The 22,870-nt window shown below is 47.9% G+C and overlaps 1 protein-coding gene across 2 annotated transcripts; it reads left to right on the top strand.

The window, feature by feature from the left end:
• Nucleotides 1–574: 574 nt before the first annotated feature.
• Nucleotides 575–22,823, top strand: ttyh3a (tweety family member 3a; the record flags this gene model as incomplete). 2 transcript variants are annotated; one of them, XM_084488416.1, is made up of 14 exons in its annotated part: nt 575–1,502; nt 2,250–2,419; nt 5,462–5,573; nt 5,755–5,975; nt 7,297–7,392; nt 7,936–8,008; nt 8,192–8,267; nt 9,664–9,719; nt 10,498–10,590; nt 12,387–12,479; nt 13,027–13,163; nt 15,545–15,724; nt 17,545–17,620; nt 20,184–22,823. In XM_084488416.1, the coding sequence occupies exons 1-14, from the start codon at nt 1,377–1,379 to the stop codon at nt 20,253–20,255; spliced, it is 1,581 nt and encodes a 526-aa protein (XP_084344542.1). In that variant the 5' UTR covers nt 575–1,376. The 2 variants fall into 2 exon arrangements, with proteins under 2 accessions (XP_084344542.1, XP_084344543.1); XM_084488417.1 differs by lacking the exon at nt 20,184–22,823 and adding an exon at nt 18,580–18,660.
• Nucleotides 22,824–22,870: the final 47 nt, after the last annotated feature.

Below are 22,870 nucleotides of genomic sequence, written 5' to 3'. Positions count from 1 at the left end.
CTGACTGAGTTGAGATGTGTGTGGCTGTGGGTGTGTGTTGTGGTGTTTTCCGCTAATAATGCTGATGGGGAGACTATCGAAACCCTCCGATTAGGTTTTTTTTAATCCGTCGCCGTCAGTAGCGCAGTCTTGCCTCTTCGGGGCGCCACTTCCATTGTGGAGCTGTGTGTGAGCGTTCCCATGCGCTCATCTCCCGGCGGTCCCCCTGGAACAGGATTCCCCCAAATGAGCGTTATTGTCGAGAGAGAAAGGGGGCGGGACTTTCAGTTACATGGTTTAGGGTGAGAGGGAGGGATTTTTGACAGAGAGCTCGATAGGTTTGAGATATAGCTTTGTCAAATTATTAGTACAAACTCCAAATGTATTGCTATTGCCGTTGTTCTTATCGTCATGTTGTTATTCTTCTAACGTGGTCATTTCTTCTTAGGCAATAAGACACCGGAAATGACACTGCAGTAGACCGGGATAACGCTACAATTCAGCATCCTCTCTCAGCCCAGCGTGTGATTGATTCTGACGATTTGCCTACCAGCTCCTCCATTGGGCGCAGTGCTCGGCAGGCATAGTCTGGCGCTACTGATTGCGTTGTTCAATGTTTGGAGGCGATCTCCCACCGCTTTCTCGTTCACCGTTTCGTGGTTGAAACCAACGGAGAAAGATGACATGAGTCAACTGCATACATATCTTACTCTATGAGCCAAGATCGACCCGAAGACCAAGATGTCGACAAAGTGGAACAACGGGGGGCTCTGTTATTTGCATCGTTGACAAATCACCGGTGGAGTAACCTACCCCCGTTGAGCTAGCTACAGGCTAACCCAGCTAGCAGAGAAGAAGGGAAGAGACATTTCGGAAGACGGTGAGGGGACGTCTGAAGAAGCAAAACTGAAACCCGTCGCGGACACTTGATACGCCACAACACACTGGGATCTCCACTTATATTCCACCTCGGCCGAGGTCACACGGGATACTTTAATCCTGGCTCAACCGCTAGCAAGGTACCATGCTATCGCTAAGCCAGTGGACGCAGTTCTCCAGCGATGTGATGTATGATTAGGAAGCGAATTCACCCGCTGTGATTCATCTGCGTGTGTTCATCGGAGATTGCGTAAACGGCCTGTCGCGTTATACGTGTGGTTTATTTTATTAGATTATGTAGAAGACACTGGTCAGTGGTCTTTACGTGCTGATTCAAACAACAACCATCTGTGACTTGTTCTGCCTGGCGATCAGGATGTCAGTCATCTAACCTTGGGGTTTATTGATGACAACAGCAACAACAACAACATCGCTATCCGAAGTGTCTTTCGGCAACACACTCCTTTTTTAAAAGCCGAGGCGCTTCCGCAAACAGCGGCACTGACTTTTGAGTGGCGATGGCAGCAGTTGTGAGCTACTCACCTCCATGGTGGGTGAATTTCCTGCACAGACTTCCCCATTTCAACCTCCGGTTCGAGCAGACCAGCAGTGATTTTCAACCTGCAGATCCAACATATCAAGAGGTAAATCTGTCATTGAATTGTTTTGGTTGGCTCAAGAAGCACATAGCCTTTGATTCCATTGTTATTGTGACCACACATTGTGTTGAAATGATAGTGGTGATTATGTATCACGTTCCTGAATTAATCTGTATTACTTTAACCAGCTAAACGTTGAACATTTAATTTAACAGTGAGTCGCATTGCATAAACAGGGGCAAAGCTCTCTGTTTCTCTTACTTGGCCCACCATGCTAGCCGCTGTTGGGTACGTCATGATGTCTGACAGAATAACTCCAAGATGCTCAGCTGTTGGGCAAATGATCAGAGGTCATCCAAGGGCACTATGCTTCCCCTCCTTCTCAAGATGCTGTATTGTTTATCAAACCTTTAGGCAACTTTATTTATATAGCACGGCCATAATGAGTGACGCACAGCTGTATTTTAGGGTAGAGATGACCACACATGGTGATATAGTCAATGTTTCTAGGGATTCCAAAGATTATTTGTAATTGTAGATGCTGTACATCAAGTAAGTAACGTCAAAAGTGTAATAACCACGTGATGATGTACAGTAGTTATGGAAAAATCCTTGTATTTCTTATTTTACAGATTTGAGGGTTTAAAAACACATCCAAAAGCTGATCCAATGCATCCCGTGTTTGTATTGTATTGTCTTGCAAAAGTTCCAGCAGGCATTTGATCCTAACCTCAAACGCCATGAATGACCTTAGCTCTGACCTCCTGTCCACGTGCTCCCACCGCCCCACAGTCCATCGTGCTGCTGGCCGGCATCGCTCTGGCCTGCCTGGCCCTGGACCTGGTCTTCCTGCTCTTCTACTCCTTCTGGCTGTGCTGCCGGCGCACCAAGAGCCAGGAGTCCGCCAGGGCCGACTGCTGCTGCACCGCCTGGTGTGTCATCGTCGCCACGCTCGTCTGCAGGTGAGCCCTTCGCAGAGATAACGCCGGTGCTTGACCGCCTGGAAAGGCCGGCCGGGTGGCGTTGGCCATCAGTGTCACGTCGACTCGACGTTTTATGTGATCCCACTTGAGGGTCCGCACGAAGCCTTTCTGTGTACGTGGAAAAAACTATCCTTGTTCAAAGATTGACGTTGTCATTCATGAGAAAGTGGTGAGTTGATGCTGGCGTTCCTCGTCAAGAGTTGAAGCTAAGAGATTTTAGTTTTTAGTTTGGACGGAGGGGAGCCATCGGATGCACCTTGTGCGATGGCTGTGATGCTAACTTCCGTTGATGATCAGAGCAGTGTTTGCCAGCTGAAGTAAAAAGTTGAGGGCCTCTTCAACTTGGGCTCAATAGACATGAAAGAAATGGTTCTGGGGGAGCTGATGGGTTGTGTGTGCTGGATGTGGTAGGACAGCGTATTTTCCACTAGGGCCATGGACTGGAAAATATAGACAACATTAACATTTCCTCATTCAACCAAAATGTTGGCAATGTGGGGCCTGCAGTATCTGCATCAGCATTTCGTCATTTTGCAGAACAGATCGAGGGAAGACATCCGGATTCCTAACTGCTAGACTGCCATTAGGACTTTGTGAATCAAACCTAGATCAGATTCAAACACCCTAACCACTGGACTATCCTTCTACCAACACATTCTGCCATGCACACATTCATATGGCGTGTTATAAATATTAAGTTACCTAATTATTGCCATAAGTTCTGATTCACATTTCTATACATCTTGTTCAAGTAACCAGCTTTGCAGCAAAGTCCTGCCATATCTCATAAGCAAAGGTATGTTGGTTTTGCAAAGTATTTTTGAATAGGTTTCTTCATGTTAAGGAATTCCTCAAGTTTTTTTAATCGACCAATGGCTTAACCACAGAAGTTGAAAGCTCAGCTTGTGCTCATTAACATAAGTAGCTGTACCACAACACCTGATATCCTCAGGATTTAAATTATTCAGAAATGTATTGCAGTTTCAATATTGTACACGTCAACACAAGCACACTTTCGCAGACATTTGAATTGCCACGATAAGGCTATGTTGATGGATGGTCTATTACTCTTGGTGTAATTGAAGGTCTACAAGGAGTGGTGTGGCAGACAATGTGGAGGTTTAATGTAGTGCTAAGAGGTTGGCCCTAAAGGTCCTCACTTTTGTACTTCCACAGCTGTTCTTGTATACCTCTTGTCAGTGGGTGTTCAGTTCAGCTGTTTGACGGGGCAAAAGAAAATGCCAGGTTCCTAATTTTCTCACATGGGGTCTGTTATTTATAGTCTCTCGATGTGTAACATTTCTACTAGGCGGTAGCTTCAAATTATCTGGACAATTCTGTAGCTCGATAGTGATTTAAATAATGTTATCAATAAAATCCTTTTCCATAACCAATGTATTCTATAACTAATGGCCTCCCGTACCTCTCTCTTTGTTCAGTATCTTCCAAATACACTCCCAAAACCCCTTCCCTGTTTTATCTTCTTTGTTTTAGCATGGTTAGGCTCTCCTTCTAAGACCAACCATCAACACCAAAACCTTTGAAATGTGAGACATGATACCAGTACTTGGTTACATGAATCCCTTAGTGGACTTTTGTGTTTTAAATGGAAAAGGAAGCCTTGTTTTGTGAAGACTGTTCAGTGTTTGTTTCCTTCTCTAGCTAGAGCCCATGGCTTCAGTTATTTCCTGTTGGGCCTCATTTGTCGGTTGATGGCTCACCCGGGAGCTATCTCGGTTGAGTCCATTGCGTCATTTCACTCCAAGCAGTATTGCAGACGATGTGAAGAAGCGCTGATGAAAAGTTTTCCTCTATTTCTTGTAATCACTGCTTCTCTGTGGCCCAGTAATTACACACACACACACACACACACACACACACACACACACACACACACACACACACACACACTTTCAAAAGGCTCCTTGAGTCCTTTATCCAATAGGATTGCGTTATTGTAAACAGGAAAACTGATTGGTAGGCAGGGCTATACCCACACCAAGAGCCTCTCCTTTAAAAACCCACAAGCATTAAGCCGAGTTTTCCTTTAGGTCCCGGTGTTGTGATACCATAAAAACGGGGGAGGATTTTCCTGGAGTTCTCATGTTGATAGTGTCTTTACTCGTCTGTGAGCGGTGTGAGAGGAAGAGATTAGCAACACTCAGGAAATGGGCATGCCCATTCACACACACCACAAAACGCTTTTTCCGTTGCTCAATGTACTTTCGTTATCAATGTGGTGCTTTATAAAGGCCTTCTCTGCATGGCACAGTGTCTTTGTACGGGACTGGCTGTATAATGCGATTTTGTGTGGTTTTCAACGTTATTTATTTCTACAATAGAGAGAGTATAAAGGGATGTGTATACACAAATCAATGTCAATTGGAAGTAGTTTTATTTTATTCATGTGCAGCATGTTTACGCATCAACCAGTTAGTTGATCGCTGCACATTTTAGATGGTTTTGCGTGCCCTGGTTTCGTGTACACCACAGAGGATATGGAGGCTGACATTTAAATGTGAAACTTGTACGAGTGTGTGTTTTTAACAAAAAACAGAAAACATCAGCTTGCTGAAAACATCAGATTGGTTACCCTGGGTCGTTCCCGCTGGGCACATTTTTGGTCGTATTTCTCCCTGGTCAAAATGTTTGACATCATTTTTTTTCTGGGCTCTTTTATTTTTTTTTTGATTTCCTAAACGGTTCCTATTTCAATGTAAAGGGCCAAGAACCGGGGCTCTGGTCGGCTCTCTCAGTGCAGTCTTTGTTTGGGTTCTGCAGCGCGGGCCACGCAGCATCGCTAGCCCATTCCTCCGGGTTACCATGGCGCCGCAGGAACTCAATGCTGTCTGTTCACAGACCTCTGGACTGACGGGGTTAATGTGGAGTTCACATGCCTCTCCTCCTGCTTGCCCCTACTTTATTTTGGCTCACCCCCCCCCCCCTCTCTCTCTCTCTCTCTCTCTTCCCCTCTTCTTCACCCCCTCTCCCCCCCCCATCCGTTCTTTTGTCTGCCCCCAGCGCTGGCATAGCCGTCGGTTTCTATGGGAACAGCGAGACGTGCGACGGTGTGAACCGCCTGACGTACTCACTGCGTCATGCCAACCGCACAGTCACAGGGGTGCAGAAACTGGTAAGACCTGAAACGATCAGACTGCCAAATTATGCAAAACCAAAAATAAAAACAATGTATGTATATATAGATTTTTTTTTAAACAGCATCCCACTTGTTTGGCCCTCTGCAATGCTTCCCACAATGCCTAGCAGCGAAGCCCTTTTTGGATTTCATCCCTTGAACCATGCCCCCCCCCCAGGTGTCGGAGGGTGCGTTCTCCCTCAACCAGACGGTGGAGGGGGACCTGCAGTACCTGGAGGTGCAGTACACCAAGCACACGGACTACCTGTCCATCACCCGGAAGCTGCAGGGCCAGCTGGAGGATCTGGTGCAGCAGATGGCGGGCATCACCTTCTGGGACCACGGCCGCGTCTCCCTGGAGGCCCTGGCCACGGAGGTGGAGCTCTACGACTGGTACAGGTGAGGGGCTGTCACTGGGGAGCGGGACCGGGACCACGTGCCGATGCAGTGATTATAATTTAATTAAATGAATTAAGGCTGGTCCTTTTGTGAATCCCGGATGGGAAACGACGGCAGAAAGTAAGGACGATGGTAGTGGAATGAACGATTTACAAGCACCACATGTTTTTATATTATATCTGCAGTTTTGTGGATGATGTCAATATTACTTCTTGCTCAAGAAGTAATATTATGCGATTTCTAGATTTATTTATTTTCCCTTGACCTGAATGTGTTCCTCTTCGTTAGAAACATCTGTTATACTTCATGGAGTTGAATTATTCCAAATTCATTCCTGTTGTCCCCCTAGTCCCATGTTGCACAACATTATCCCGTGTACATTCCTGTACATCAGGGTTCGCAAACTGAATCTTTAAATTTCCCTGTCAGGCCATCGCATGTTTTTTCGCTTGCAAACGATTCGTATGTTTGAATCTCCCTGGATCGTTAGCCACGAGAAAGCGGATGCGGTAAAACTTCTATACATCTGCATCAAACTTCTGCATTTCGGCTGATTTAACATTGCACTGAGCCTCTAGCGCGACACTCAAGCAAACCAACACAGCCAGGGCATTGGTTTCAAAGGCATGTGTGTGAATAGACCGCACCGAACAACCAAACCCCCCTTAGAACAATTTGAAACAATCCATAAATAATAAGGCTCGGTTTGCGACTCATTAAACCGGTGTTTCGTTCTATACTCGCCATGCTAGCCAAGACTGCTACTGCAATCTCTAAATAAATCAAAAGTGTAACGTCGAAGGCTTTTGTTGAGAAGGAGCAAGGCTTTGGAGTCAGTGGGAAGCTTATTACGTATCCAAATGCAACAGTCCACGTTAGCGTCAGAATAACGTGCGTGTGTGTGCGTGACTGTAATTCAAGTTGTTGGTTGACCTGCTTCTGCAACAATGAGGTCACGTCAGACTCTGCAAGTACAGACGGAGCAAAGGGTTGGTTCCACCTTGGCAGGTCGAGTTTATAGCCTGGAACACAAACACTACACACTGGCCGATAAATGTGCTCCTTAGGCCTCCTTGTAAGGCCTCGGTTTGTCTAGAAATGGTTTAACATTAGATAGATATGGTCCTCTGCTGTTGGCCATATGTTCTTTCAAAGAGTGATCTACTTCGGTGATCTATATAGTGCAGTATAGATGTGATATCACTCTGTGTGGTGGAGCCAGATCTGGTTTGTTAGTCTATGTTTTAGATGATATTACGCTTCTTCTGCCTTCATTTAATTGACATCACCGTGGTTATCTTTCCTTTGTTTTGTTCCACAGATGGCTAGGCTACTTAGGCCTGCTGCTGTTCGATGTGCTGATCTGCCTTCTGGTGCTGTTTGGCTTGATCCGCAACTCCAAAGGAACATTGATTGGGTGAGTACCGCTCGAATGGCACACCCGGCAGCACTAAAGGCAATGTGTTATGCTGGTGTCTAGTAAAACAAGGCTTGTAAGTACAACTAGTAAAACTGTTTGCCAAATTGAAAGACATCAAAATGTCCAAATACATGTGCAAAACTATTGTGTAAACTATCCAGGGATATTTGACTGGGATATGTTAAACCAAATGATAAAAGGAAGAACTCCAATGAAGACTTTGGTGGAAAATGTATGGGCTTTCATCCGACCCCACCTATGTATTCCGTACTTGATGGAGAATGTTGATCTCCCGAGGTCCCTCCTCCACTCACCGTAGAGGAGATTGGGTTCAGTGCTTTACTGGTCCCAGGGAGGTCATTTAAGGGCCTCAAACAACACAACCCAATATTAGAGAGGTAGACGAAGGCAGACGGGTAAAAGGCATTAGCAGCAGTGCAGACGTGAGCACATATACAGGAGAGACCATATGCAATATAGAACTCCGAGAAGTGGATGATTGGTAAATGTCTTTGCACCTCTGCTCTCCTGCCTCTCCAGGGTGTGTCTGTTTGCAGTGCTGGCCCTGGTTATCAGCTGGGCCTCCCTCGGCCTGGAGCTCGCCGTCTCCGCGGTGAGTGTCTCCATGGAAACCATGATTCTGGTCTCCAGGGAGAGCATAGAACGAGCCCGCACCGTTGGGTGTTGCAGTTATTGTTCCGTTTCATTCTTTTTTTTTTCTTTTAGCTTTTTTTTTTTTATAAGTGAAATTTTTGCAGGGTGTAAAAGAACATTCTCTGTCCTTTTTCTTTTCCAGGCCTCCAGCGATTTCTGCGTTTCCCCGCAACTTTACGTGACCGAATTAGCGGCGAAGTATGGCGTGATGAAACCAGGTACTAACGACGCGCTAATCATCGGTTGTCTTTATTTGCGTAGGCAGCCCGGTGCCTTCTCAACGCCCCCGCGGTTCCTGATTACCATTAAAAAAAGGCCCTTGTTTTATGGACCAAAGCGAGGGGGACTTTGTCTTTTCAATGGGGCCATAAAAAGGGCTCTAAAAAATGAATGATCAGCTGCGTCTCTGGCTAACAGGCTAATGGGTTGGGTTTCCCATATATAACCCTCGCCTTTCCAGTGCGGCCGTTTCGGTAATTAATCGACCAATCTGCTCCCTCGGTGGGCGGAGCGCGAGCGGAACAATTGAAACGCAGTATGCGTGTTCCGTCCCTCTGTCGTTCTCCAGCCACTTTGGAAAATAAAAGCCAGAGACCCTTTTTTTTTTTCTTTTTTTTTATCGACACACGCCTGCCTTATCAAAACCCCGCAGGCTTCCACAGTGTGTCCATCTCCGCTCGTCCTCTCGTCCAATTCTATGCGGGGGGGGGGTAATAATACAACGGCGCGCGCGCACGTCTTTGTGCCCGGGCCAGAATAATGGAGACGAGGTCTGCAGCTGTGGTTGGTGCATGGCTGCCTTTTTTAAATCGAAGCACGATTTCCATGGTCCTTTTATTGTGCGCTCGCATTGTACGCTGCTGCTGTACTGTACATCGCCCCCCCCCCCCCCCTCCCCAGGGTTCAGTCATGCATGTGACCCTCCTGCTGTCTCCTATTTTCCGCCTCACGTACACACGCCCGCTCTGTTATCTACGGCTGCGTGTGTGCGTTTGGTAGAGACACGGTTTATGATCGTCTTGTTTTTGCGCCCTTGATGAATGTGTCCCGCTCGCTGCAGTCTCGCACGACGAGTCCGTGTTTTTGTTTCTTGGTTAAAATTACGGCCAGAATTTTAACAACAAGCCAGACTTTAAAATTCGTCAGAAAGGCAAGACGGCACGACGTATTTACAAACGGCATTGTGGGTTTTTTTGATTGGAAATGTCTGCTTCAAGGCCTCACCGCCGAGACTCCCTTCCCACCGCGGGGTTTCCCTCGGGCTCGGCAGTAGCGCCTGCGACACCAAAACTGAAACCGTCGGGGCCTGGGAATCGTTTTCGAGTCTGCGTCTGTTGATGAAAGACGATACAACCAAAATAAACGTACCGCGGCACGCCTCTAATCACATGGAATACGAGCGCGGCGCGTCAACAGGAGGCAACAGGGGGAGGGCTGGCTGTTTACCACCACAAAGGTACACATTCAAAAGTCACATGTCTGAAACGGGCCCCTTTTCAAATCGGGTTTGTTAAACCGGTGGCGTAAGTGTACGGTCGTGAGTGTTATTGTCATTGCGGCTGACGCACACACTCCAACGCCTATTGTGTTTCTGTGTTCCCCCGCCTCCCTCAGATATCCTGCAGTACTACCTGACCTGCAATGTGGAGCAGGCCAACCCGTTCCAGCAGGTTTGTGGAACTGACATTTAAAATTTTGGTTTGAAAAAGATGACGACTGCCGTATTTACGTCTGGGGATCTTGTGGTTCTCCGTACACCCAAGAGTAGCAGTCCTCCGTCGTACACACACATTTGCATGATGGCGTATACAAGCGTACACACTTGTGCGTATGGTCTCTTGGCTTGTTTATGACCTGCGGCTGGTAGGCCGTGAGTGATCCCTCTCTCGGCCCCAGTAAACGTGGGCCCTGAGGAGAAGGGTTCTCGTTCTTCAGACTAAAGTACATTCCCATCCACCTCGGCAGCAGGAAGGAAAAACCAAAAAAAACGCATGCAGAACGGGATACGAGAATAACAGGAGAACTAGTTTCCGATCCAATCATGTTGCTACTATAAAACATCCTTTCGGAGACAAGAAAACCCCCCAAAAAAACAGCAGATTGCCCTGAAATCATTCATCATCTATTTCACCCTCGCGGCCTTCATGAATTAATGAAAACCGCTGAGTGCCACTTAGGCCCCGGGCAGCTCCCTTTTTTTTTTGCAGAGGCCGGGTTATGTATAATGCACAGCGTTTTGCTTCCACATGTACACAGTCCACGCACCGCCGTCCGCCACCAGCGGTGCCTCAGAGTGCACAGACAGCGGGGAGAGTGACGGGACCGCGCTCCTCGCTAAGCGCTCGATAGCAGACCTCTAGACTGATGTGTGTGTGTGTGTGTGTGTGTGTGTCTGGTGTTGTTTTATATATAGATATCTATCTCTCTTTTAAACCCCCATGTATGCAGAAGCTGTCCGGGAGCCATAAGGCGCTGGTAGAGATGCAGGACGACGTGTCCGAGCTGCTGCGTTCCGCGGCCAGGGAGTACACGGAAACCAAGGTAGGTGTGTGTGTGTGTGTGTGTGTGTGTGTGTGTGTGTGTGTGTGTGTGTGTGTGTGTGTGTGTGTGTGTGTGTGTGTGTGTGTGTGTGTGTGTGTGTGTGTGTGTGTGTGTGTGTGTGTGTGTGTGTGTGTGTGTGGTGGGGGGTGGGTGCTCCGCTGTACTCTACTGTTCTCCACCAGCAGCATGTAGCAACATCACCAGGGCTCTGCACCAAGTCCATCCTGAGCCCATAAGCAGCTGAAGACAGAGCGGTGCCAACCTGCTGACGCACACAAAGTCCAAATACATGTGGAGAAGGGTTTTTTATTTTTATTGAGTTCTGAAAAAAAGATTTAGTTAGACTTCATCATTTCTTTATTATTATTATATATGCGCGCGCAGGTCTTTATGGAGAAGGGTTTTTTATTTTTATTGAGTTCTGAAAAAAAGATTTAGTTAGACTTCATCATTTCTTTATTATTATTATGTACGCGCGCGCAGGTCTTTATGTGCCCCTTATCTTTTAGACTTTTTATGGAGCACAGTACCCCTTATAAACTAAAAAAAAAAGAATGTCCACTAAGAGCCATGAGCGTCACTTCACCATGGCAGCCTGTGTCTTCATGCTTTCCCAAACATTGCACAAAAAGGAAACGCTGTACACCTACAGTCCGCCCTTTGGTTGTTATTTGACAGCCTGATCACACGCACGCACACACAATCACACACACAATCACACGCACGCACGCACACAATCTCACACAATCACAATCACACCCGGTGGGGGTAAGACAGATCGTGAAGTGCACCTGTTTACATAAAGGGCCTGTTGTCGGGGGTGGGGGGGGGGGGGAGAACTAGAGGGGCCGTGTGATTGTCCGCTGCCACCGTATTATGCTCTCTCTGCCCGGTACCCACCACGCAGCGTTGTGGGACTGCAGCGGGAGCCGGCGGTATGAGCTCGGGGAGAGCGAGCCGTGCTTCATCAGCGGAGCTCGCTCGCCCGCGCAGAGAAATGTGCCGCGTCATCGGAAATGCGTGTACGCTGCCATGGGACATGTGTAGCAGTAGGAGAAGGAGTAGTAGTATTACAACGAGTAGTAAACAGGCACAAGGGCGGGGGGTGGATTTCCCCGGAGGATATGTAGAGGAGATTGATTGGCGTTCTCGTTGACTCTTTATACTCTTAAGCATCTTTCCTTGATTAATCAATCTGTTCAATTGTTGATATTAGGTTTTTTTTTTTTTAAAGAGGTTCAAAAATAATTATATTGTTAAGAGGTTCAAACCGATTGACCTAATTTTACTGGTAATCTTCCGATCTATAAAATAGATGAGAAACGGGCCTCGTTCTCACCAGAGATGTAACGCATCATTGTGTGACGAGATTCTCCCGTTATTTCTCTCGGCCTTGACGATATAACCCAGAACGACCACAGAGCACTTCTGAGACAGACTGCTCCCGGCGAGCTGTCTGTCGCCTTGCATGGTTGACTCCGCCGTCGGTGTGTGAATGTGTGTGCATGAATGTCAGGGCAATATTGTGAAGCAGTTCGAGTGGCCACTGGTTAGAAAAGCTCTGTTTTTAAATGTAGTCCGTTCACCAAGGACCCCGTTGTGTGGTCCCACGGCCGGGCCCTTAGGGAGACGTTCTCCAGACACCAGAGAGAGGAACGGAACACCAACCCTGTGCCGATTCTTAGGGTTTACCTCTCTCTGTCTCTCTCTCTCTCTTGTTCTCTGTCTCTCTCTCTCTCTTGTTCTGTTACTCTCTCTCTTGTTCTCTCTCTCTCTCTCTCTCTCTCTCTCATCAGCCGAATCTGGAGCAGATCCAGGGGGTACTGAACACCACGGAGATCGGCCTGCACCAGCTCACGGCGCTGGTGGACTGCCGCAGCCTGCACATGGTACACACACACACACACACACACACACACACACACACACACACACACACACACACACACACACACACACACACACACAGGGCATCTGTCTGATGCCCTGCTCCGTGTCCTCAAACCGTCCTCTGTGTTGTCTACTAGCCGCAGTGTCGACCGTGCATATCATAAATTATTCCACACAACATTACTATTCTACGTAAATGAGGGGGTTTTTTTTCAACAGAAACGTGTGGTGCTGAAGCAATTGCTTGGTTTTGGTTAAGCAAAATGGGTCTTCCATTATCGCATGACGCATTTTGTGGTGTAGAAGAAGAGAGAAAATCAATGTTTTTTCAAGTAGCTCCCTATGAATGTCATTTTTCAGTAGTCATTATTGTGTGTGTGTGTGTGGCAAAATGTGGGCACATACTGTACATCCAGCCTCGGTCTCTCATAAGCAAATAAAGAAAAGCTGTTCGGAACAAAAAGCTGATCTTAATCGTCTTAACCGTGATCAACACGTGCTGCCTCACCAAAGCTCCTCCCCCCTCCTCCTCCCTGTGTGCTCCAGGACTACGTGCAGGCCATGACCGGCCTGTGCTACGACGGGCTGGAGGGCCTGATCTACCTGCTCTTCTTCTCCTTCGTCACGGCCCTCATGTTCACCTCCATCATCTGCAGCATCCCTCACACCTGGCACAGCAAAGGGTAACGCACGCCCACGTTTTGGCTCACATGGAATCGGTTCTCCACCCGGGTTCAGGTGGCAGGGTCGTCCCCAGCTTGGTACGGTGTTGTGTGTGTGTGTGTGTGTGTGTGTGTGTGTGTGACTGCCAGCCGAAAAAGGTTGCGAGTTTGAAAGCCACTGTCACGGCAGTCTACCTGAGGGCACCCTTGAGCACGATGCCTCACCCCCTACCTGCTCATTAAAAACCTCTTATACAATTCCCTGTAAATCTCTTTTTAAAGTATCTGCTAAATGACAGTATAGTAATAGTCATTTTTGTACAGTTGTATTATTCCCCTATTTGGCAATGTGGCGAATCGCAAATCTCCAACCAATATATCCAAGATTCTTTATTTTGGAAGTGATGAATTCTTGGCCCGGCTTACCCTGTAATCCAGCCAATAACACATCACCATTCACCAACGCGGTCACATAAAGCCTGTCGGATGCGCTCATCGCCGGCACGATCCAACCAGCTCCCACTCCACTCGTGTGGAGTTGCTTAATACACGTTTTACTCTGAAGCAGGCCTATTAAAGGGAGAAAAAAAAAGGTGACTCCGCAAAAAAAAGCTCTAAAAGCCGTCCTCGCCCCTCCGTCTTTCCGAGTAAACAACATTAAAACGGGGGGGAAGTGAAACATTAGGGTTTCCGCTATTCGCCCCGGCCCTCTTCATGAACTCAAAAAAACTAAAAAAAAATTTAAATCAGGACACGGGGTCCAGGGCACCTCTGGGTGCTTTTTGAGCGGCGTCGGAGCGGGCAGACGGCCCTAACGAACCGCCGGATGAATCCATTGAGCGTGGCCACTGCTGCGTCTGCCTTTCCAGCCCCGCGCCGATGATAGACTCGCTGTGTGCTCCCCAGAGCAGCTGGAGCCAGGCCAGCCCACTCCAGCTGCTCCCTCTAAAGACACCGCTTCCTGTCAGCCCACCTAATTGCCCCGGGCCGGAGGAAAGAATCTTTCCACATCCTACCTCCGACGTGTGTGTGTGTGTGTGTGCGTGCGTGCATGCGTGCGTGCGTGCGTGCGCTCTTGGAACGGGTCGCTCGCCGTGGAAAAGGGGATGAAACGCATCCGATTTCCGTTCTCTCCTTTTGAGCGCAACGTTGGGTTTAGGGAAGTGGGCTTTTTGCCCGGCTAGGCCCGCGGCACGGCGTTAGTTAAGGGGGGCCCGGGCGCGCTGGCTTTGAGATCGGTATAACCGATGACGAGGCCAGTCTACTCGTCCTCTTAACGCTTCCTTCGTCGCCGTGGCGAGATTAGCATTCGTTTGGCGACGGATTAAAACATAATGCGGCCTCAGCTAAATGTTGTCATGGTTAAACCGTCTAACTCCTATGCTAAAGCTCAATGAACACGGTTAAACACGGGGTGCAGGAAACTGTACAGGACGACACCTCACTTCTTCCCGCTCCTAAATGACTTATCCCTTTAAGTAGTGGATGGCTTAACATGGTTAACACAGGAAATATAAAAACCCTTTGTGCTTCATACTGTTATACTCCATTTGATCATCGAAGGAGACTAGCACGTGCCCTAACTGGAGTGGACATATGGCCTTGCCTGATCGAGTCCAGTGGGTCATTCCCGGGCCTACGTGTATGCCTTTAAGTCATTTGGCTGAGCTCCCCGCTCTGTTTTAGTTCCCCCTCTCTGTGAGTTCCCCCTCCGTCTTCAAACTGCCCTGGGAGCCGTCCAGCTCTTTATATAATATTTCCCTACCGCTGCAAATTTGGAACATACAGAAGCATAATATTATTAGTCGTTGAGTTAAAGAGCCCCCACAATGCAAAGCTCAGCATCTCTCGCTCTGCCCTTTGTACTTTTTTATTACGCGTGCACTGATTGGCTGGCGGTGATGTCATTGTTTGGCTATGCTGCACAGCGCCCCGGGTGTGGGGTGGGGGGGGGGGGAAGCGGTACTGTACGCTCGAGGGGCATCATGATGCACCATGTGCTTCTATTGCCGCTATTTAACAGCCTTGGTCATGTGAGTTACTGTTACCGACCCCCCCCCCCCCCCCCCGTCCCCACCATCATCCCCACCAGATCGCAGTGAAAACCACCGGGTGCCAAAGTGTCAGAAGAACTCTGGTTCACAAAGGGAGCTTTGCATGTTCCGAGAGAGGCTATTTTTAGACGCCGTCTTCCATCGCATTAAGCACAAAGGAAACCACATTCGATCCACTGGAAACGTGGATAAGAGGAGCTTTTTTTATTTTTTCTTCCCTTTTCCTTTTGTATTGTAGTGCCCTTCGTCCATCCCCAGTGGCGAAGGGCTCCTCCTGGTGGCGGTTCGGTTGTAACTGCACGTCTGACCTCTTTTTTTTCTTTGGTCTTGGTTGTTTTTGTTCTCCAGGAGCGAGGAGGACGACGGCGAGGAGGACGACTCCCTGGGCCACGGCGGCCGGCAGAACCACGAGAACCTGTACCGCGTGCACATGCCCAGCCTGTACAGCTGTGGCAGCAGCTACGGCAGCGAGACCAGCATCCCCGCCGCCGCACACACCGTCAGCAACGCGCCCGTCACCGAGTACATGTGAGTGTGAACGCCAACGCCCTCCCCCCCCCTCCCTCTGGGAAGGGCCGCACGGTTGTTTGCGTTTTTTTTGTCTCCGTGCCGGGGGTCATCGTTAAAGGTCGCGGTTCATGCATTCAAAGAAATACACTGAGAGAAACCGTGTAAGCGGATTAAAAAGGAAACGGCAAACGATAGCAACTCAACAATTACGCTCTAACAAGTCAACAGGCGTTGTCGTTAAGAGCGCCGGAATCCGTCTGTGTGTCCGTCTGAGGAATGTGGCAGGGATGGCAAACTGATGCTCGGTTAATCGCAATGAATAATCGCTAACCCCAATATCAGGTAAAAGCCGTGGTTCTGGAGCAAACTGGAAGCACCCCAAAGGGTGGCCCAAGAGCAGGGTCTCGCCTTTTTGCAGTGTAAGCGTGGCCTTTGTCACGTACCATCCATTTGTGAACATTCATTTTTTTAAAAGACTGACTCACTTGAAATAAACCGATTTTATTGCATAGGCTTTTTCTTTTTTACTCCCAGTACCTCGACATCTCTTTCCTCACGAACCAACCCTTCACGCCCCGCCCCCCCTCCTACTTTCTAAACTATCTCGACCCACTTGTGGTCCCAGGCTGGTTATTATGTAATATACTCTCAGTTACGATTGATCTTTTCTGGCGTGTGTGTGTTCGTGTTCGCATTCTCTTATCTCGCATGCATGAGCATTAGTGCTGCGGCGTAATTTCATTGACATGTACATGTACACTTTGCACCGTGTACAAACCACATTTTTCTTTAGCCCTTTGTCCTAAGCGGAACTTAAAGGGGTCGTGTTTCCAGTGAGAGCACTCACACAGTGGCTGCATGCAGCGCTGCTCAAAACCCATCGCATTAAACACAGAACAAGACCTAACCTTCAATGTGCCGACGTGCGTTGTCGCTCTACTTCTCTTGCTGCCCGACGCGGTGATCCGTAGCTGGTCTGGTGTGCGATCTCGCTTTGCGTTGCAGCTCTGCGGTAACTGAGTGAAAGCCACTGACTGCCTCCACACAGCACTTACTCGTGATGTTGCATTGTTCTTATTGTTGTTGTTGTTAGTGTTTTTCCAATAAAACATCTAACATCTAACTGTTTTAAAATTACAATGGGGAAAAGAAAACGACACCAACTTAGCAACAATTATATTGTTTTGGGTGAACTATGACCTCTATGCCTCCTATTTTTATTTTTACTGGCACCACTTCGCCCTGTCATTTTGCCCTATCCACATAATAAGAGGATGGCAAATTCAACCGTTTTGGTCACAGTTTTGAGCCAAATGAGAAGACTTCTCCAGTGCGTACTGACTGCGGTGCCCGACGCATGCAGCTGTTGCTCCCCAGCTGGGCGGTCTTTGAAACCCAAGGCCCCGCGCGAGATTAGTGGGGGTGTGGGTGGGGGATGGTGGGGGCTGACCTCGGCTGGCCCCCTGGCCTTGGCATGCTGAGGGGGGAAGACCCTGACTCTGTTACCCTACTAGCTGTGTGTGTGTGTGTGTGTGTGTGTGTGTGTGTGTGTGTGCCATTAATGTATATATTTATATTCTCACACATTCGTTTTTGTTGTGTTCCGTGCAACACGGTATTATGGAGCTTATTTCAGTTAGTCATGGTCCTATCCAAAGTAATGTGAGAATGTTTCTTTACCAAAAGTGTGTCGCTTAACATCTGTTTGAAAAAAAATGTTAATGTGTCCACATGTTCCCTATGTCGCTCGCCAACGGGTGAATAAGAAGAAGGATTTATTCGTCTTCTTTATATATTAATATACTGTGTGTGTATGTGTGTGTGTGTGCGATCCCCAGGGCTCAGAACGCCGCCTTCCAGAACCCGCGCTGCGAAAACACCCCGCTGATCGGACGAGAGTCTCCTCCCCCCTCTGTAAGTAACAGCACAGTGCTCCGTTCGCCGGGGTAGAAAAGGGAAAAGCGCCCCCCCCCTCCCCCCCCCCGTCTGATCCCCCTTACCGCGCCCCCCCCCCCCCCCCCCCCCCCCCCCCCCCTCCCTCCGGAGGATCGGCGCGGCTGTAATCAGTTCCCCTCCCCGAACACGTCGTCCTCTCTCAGGGCCGCGCCCTGCCCCGGCTGACCAGTGCTCTCAGCGTCTCTCCCTAGTTGCACGTGGGAAGCATGGAAATGTCTGCGGTCGCTCGCTCGCGTCTTCCTTCGACGCTTTGGTTAATTAATTCCGTCCATCTCTTTTTTTTTTTGGAGAGGTGTTGTTAAACGTAAAAGAAAATAAATCAGTAGGCTTATTATTATTGATTTTTTTTTGTGTGTGTGTGTGCTTATTTCTAATTAGTAATTTTCCTGTTTGACCTTAAGACGTACACACGCCACCTTTATGAATGGGTGTATCCTCAAAGGCAGCATGCGGCGTCGACGGCACCTCTTGAACCCGTGTTCGTAACGTTGAACCATTCCCCCGCGGCCCTAGCCTTACCCACTCGTCTTCTCCGTCACTCTGGACGCAAGGGCGACAAACGATCCCAGGGGTTTATGGAACGTTTCTGACATCGCGTCGGTCCCTTGTGTCGCAAATCCCAGCTTTAGTCTCGCCCCTCCTCTCCTCTTCCCCGACTACTCCCCTGGTTTTTCCTCCCCTGGTTTTTCCTCCCCTGGTTTTTCCTCCCCTGGTTTTTCCTCCCCTGGTTTTTCCTCCCCCGGTTTCCTCTGCCGTCCTTCTGAGAACTCCTCCTGGTATGTCCAGCTGAGCCTCGGCGTTGTTGTATCCACTCGCTCTCTTTCTCTCTCTCTCTCTCTCCCTCCTCTCCTCTCTTGTGGTTCTTGTTGTCGTCTCTCCCCCCCTCTCTCTCCCCCCCCTCCGCCGAATCCGTCCAGTTGTATTTGACCGCCGCCGACAGTAGCAGCGGTCAGAGCTGGCAATTAAAGCCCTCGGGGAGTTCCAGATCGTTTTGGTAACCTCCATCACCTCCATCTCCTATCGCTAACAGGTACTACTCATGCCTGCCACCACCACCACCACCACCACCTAACCCGACCCCACCCCACCCCACCCCACCCAAACCCCTCCTCTGTCCCTGATTGCTGGACTGTGGACACCCACCCCCTCCCATATCCCCCCCCCCACCCCTGGAATCGCAGCCCCCCCCCCCAAATCCCAGCCTACCCAGTAGCACCTTTAACGTCCGCATCCCAGCCAGAGTCCCAGGCTCGCCCCACTCTCCCTTCCTCTCTTCTGGTCCGTTTGCCTGGAGGTAGGGTCTCTCACCTGCACTCTGGACGGCTGTGGCCTCGGGCTGCATGTTCATCTTAACCCCCACCCCCCCCCCACACCCCTCCCTCTTTCCCAGAACCCCCGCACCACCGCGTGTCTTAAGACATGAACCTGCGCTCGCTATCACAACATGACGAGATAGCCTCTCCTACCTGACGTTGGGGAAATCCTTGACACAAAACTGCTGTTTGTTATTCGCATTTTGTTCTTTTTTTTTCTCAGTAACTGGATTTCCGTGGCCCCAACTTTTGTTGTTGTGATACTATGATCGGAGAGTGGATATTGTATTAACAACGTTAGGATGTGGTGTATCAGTACGTCGAAGCTAATTCCTGGGGCTGTATAGATCGGTTTCTTGGAAAATATTGTACTTAAGTTTATTGGTTACAATTGATTTATTCCTCATCCCTAAACGGGCTGTTGATACGGCCAAAGTTGATACGTACATGAAAGTGCCCGCCGTTGCATTTTTCTAATGGACCACAGTAGAGTGCAGTGCACTTATGTCTTGATGATGTAATGTAGCATACACACAACTATTCAAAACAATATTGCCACTCTGCCTCCAAGGTAAGTTTGATATCATCTCGTAGCGCAACGTTGCACTACAGCACAGGCGTTGTAAATAATAACAACTTTCATTCCAACGTTTGGTTTGTACGATGACACTTTTCTTGGCGAGTGTGGTCGTACAAACGAACCAGGTTATTCCTCCCGTACGTATTTGGAGCTTCGATCACTTGCATTGTGACTCGCATGGTCCCCGGCTGAAGTGTGCATGAAGGTGGCACACGAGATGACGATGGTCGAACAAGCAGTGAACTGAGGGTGAAAGATGGACTGTATGTTTTACCCTTGGCAGAAAAATACACTGACTTGTCTGTATCCGTATCGGAGTATGGAGTGGAATATAGCCCGCTTGCAATGTAGTTTTACTTAAGATGGCCACCAAAACTACAAATATGGATTCATTAAAAACCTAAACGGCAGCCATATACATGATTAAGACACTTTAGCTGTAGACGTAGTTTACAAACCTCTTGTTGGACATCGACATTGTCCGATTTTAGATCACCTTTATTAAGTTTCAACATTTTTCTGTGATGTTGAAGCTAATGATACAATCCCAAATAGCTCACGCATGCAATAGTTGTAAAGAAACGCAAGCGAAACTAACTCGTGTGCCATGTCCTGTGTTTCTCTGCAGTACACCTCCAGCATGAGGGCCAAGTACCTGGCCAACAGCCCACCAGAGCTGGACGAACCCGCAGCCCACTAGACCACGCCTGGCCTCGCTCTCTCTCCACCCACCCGTACACACACACACGCACGTCTATAAACACACACAGGCAAACTCATGCACTCACACAAGCGCAAACTCCTATTCTCACACACACACACACACGCACACACGTGCAAACTCGTAAACAGACACGCGCAAACTCATACACACACACACACACACGCGTGAAAACTCGTACACACAGACGCACACAAACGCAAACCCATACACATACAAACGATGCATGGAACACATCATTCACATGTTTGAGAGTGACCCTACATCTGTACATCAGATCCATTCATTCATCTGGTCATTCATTCAGCTGTGATGATATTCTGTTATCAGAAGGCCGTTGGACTAACATTGCAGAATTTGATTTATTTGCGGTGCGATTCATTATTAGTTTTTTTGTTTTTTCTGCAAAATGGTTTTCCTCTGATTTAATCTTGGCCATTCTTTGATGATAAATGCGTCCTAGCGTAGGATCTGACGAGCCGACAAGTCCAGAGCGGAATCCATGCGAGATTCTGGACTTGTCGGTGATGACTACTCGGCGTTTCCCGCGGTTCCACTTGACGCCGCGCTAGTCTATAAATGTCGTAGAGAGTGGGTGCAAAACGACTGTACGGGCACGGAAAACACCCACGACCCACTTGAGCGCGTGTCTCACACCATTCCATCGTTGCTGTGTTTCAGGGAGTGTAACAACAGACAACCTTCGTTGAATATCCATCATCTCGCATTGTGGTGTATTTTGTTTCAGATATAGGTTTGGGGCGGGGGCGGGTGGGGGGGAGGAGACGGGTGGTGGTGCTTTCATACCCCCCGCCCCCAATCCAGCCTGCTATATTCAGGTCAGCCACTCCCATTTGAGCCACTACCCAGTGTACACTGTGGTGTATAAAACAAGCATGTACTTTTGTTACCGTTCACCTGTCTTATGTTATTCTTCTGCCCACATGGGGACTGTATGGGACCAGTGATTTTTGCAGTCTTGCACACGTATCGTATGTCTGGTCACATGAGAAAAGCCTGTGATTTTTTTTATTTACAGAAGTATGTCGTTACCTGTGTGTATCTCTTACTGATTTGAACCCCTTTTTACGACGCGGTGAGAAAGCCACTGATGATGCGCATTTGGAATGCATGTTGGACAGTTTTTTTTTTTTTAAGTTTTGTTCATATGTGGAATAGGTTTATCTGGGGAGAGTGTTTGAAAACGATTTCCATCCAGCCATTGGAGCCAGACTGGACTGGACCCCCACTCTCTTACCCTTCTATACTCCCCCAGTACTGTGGTATCCACCAGGGATCACGTTTACTACAGAAGAGAATCTTTTGTACCGCTAGAAAGCACAAATGTTTGTACAGGATGACTTACAGAGGACCGAACGGACAGGAGACGTTAGTGCGCGTCATGATGTTGCTGTCATCTGCAGCCTTACAGGTAGAACTACAATGAGCGTCTGTAAACTCACAACTGCCCCTTTTTTGTATATACAATTTTGAAGTGCTGTTGGCCCCTGAAGCGTGCCGCATTGTCTGGTAATACACGAGACGTCAAATAATACACCTTTGTGAGTTTGGGTTTGCAGTCACTTGCGTTAAACTTTCCTAAAGAAAGTTGATATGGAATGCGGTTTGGGTTTGCTGTTGACGCATCGGCCAAGCTGGAAGATTTAAGTCAGGCGCTTTTATTGGCTCTGTCTCACAAATGTGTTTTAGCATTTTGAGTGGTGAACGAGTTAGCCCGACCCTGCAGGACGGATGCCGTGGGGGCGTTGTTTTGTTGTGTCGGTGTATTCCTCTCCAGAGTTCATGTGAATCCTCTGCATAGTCATATTTTTTTCCCTCCGTAAGCATGACAGTCCTTAAGAATCTGAAGTGAAATATGTGACATATTTGTGCTACTACTGCCTCCATATTTCTGCATGGTGTACCAAGTTTCCCGAAGGAGGAGTTGGTCCTTCTTTGGTTTGTGTAGGACTGGACCAAACGACAAAGCACAAGATCTTGTTTTTTATGTCTTCACTTATCTAGGTCTAGGTCTGTGACGTTCCCGCCACGGGGTTGCCTGGGCGATGAAATCGGGATTGTGACTTAAAAACTTACTAGCGTACTCTTCTGTGCTCTGTAAAATATACAAATGTTAATATTCCGGCGCGATGTTACTGTTTTTGGGGGTAGGACACTTTGTTTATTTGTCATGAAATGATGTTGTACAGAATATAAATGTTTGAAAATTGAGTAAAATCTTGGATGACGTTATCTTAAGCAATCATTTTAATTGATTTTAAACAACATACGTTTTTTTTTTATTTTGCTTTGTTCATTTTGATAATGTTTTTTAAATTGCATTTTAGAGTATCTTGCAAACGTACGTTTCATTTAATTTAATGAATAGTTTACATCTTTCATCATTTTTTTTTTCTCTCGCTCTCTCTGAGAAGACCAGTGCAGACTGACTCATTGTTTTATAAATCTTTTTTGTGATAACAAAAATGTTTGTTAAACTTGTGGTTACATTGAGCTTGAACACTGTTTTAAAAAATAAAAAATAAACCAAAATCGTAACTGTAATTCGCTTCTGTTTTAAATGCATTGACAGT

The sequence above is a fragment of the Micromesistius poutassou genome, assembly GCF_964030765.1.
Source record: "Micromesistius poutassou genome assembly, chromosome: 1".
Classification (NCBI taxonomy): Eukaryota; Metazoa; Chordata; class Actinopteri; order Gadiformes; family Gadidae; genus Micromesistius; species Micromesistius poutassou.
This window is presented reverse-complemented; position numbering and strand designations above follow the sequence as displayed.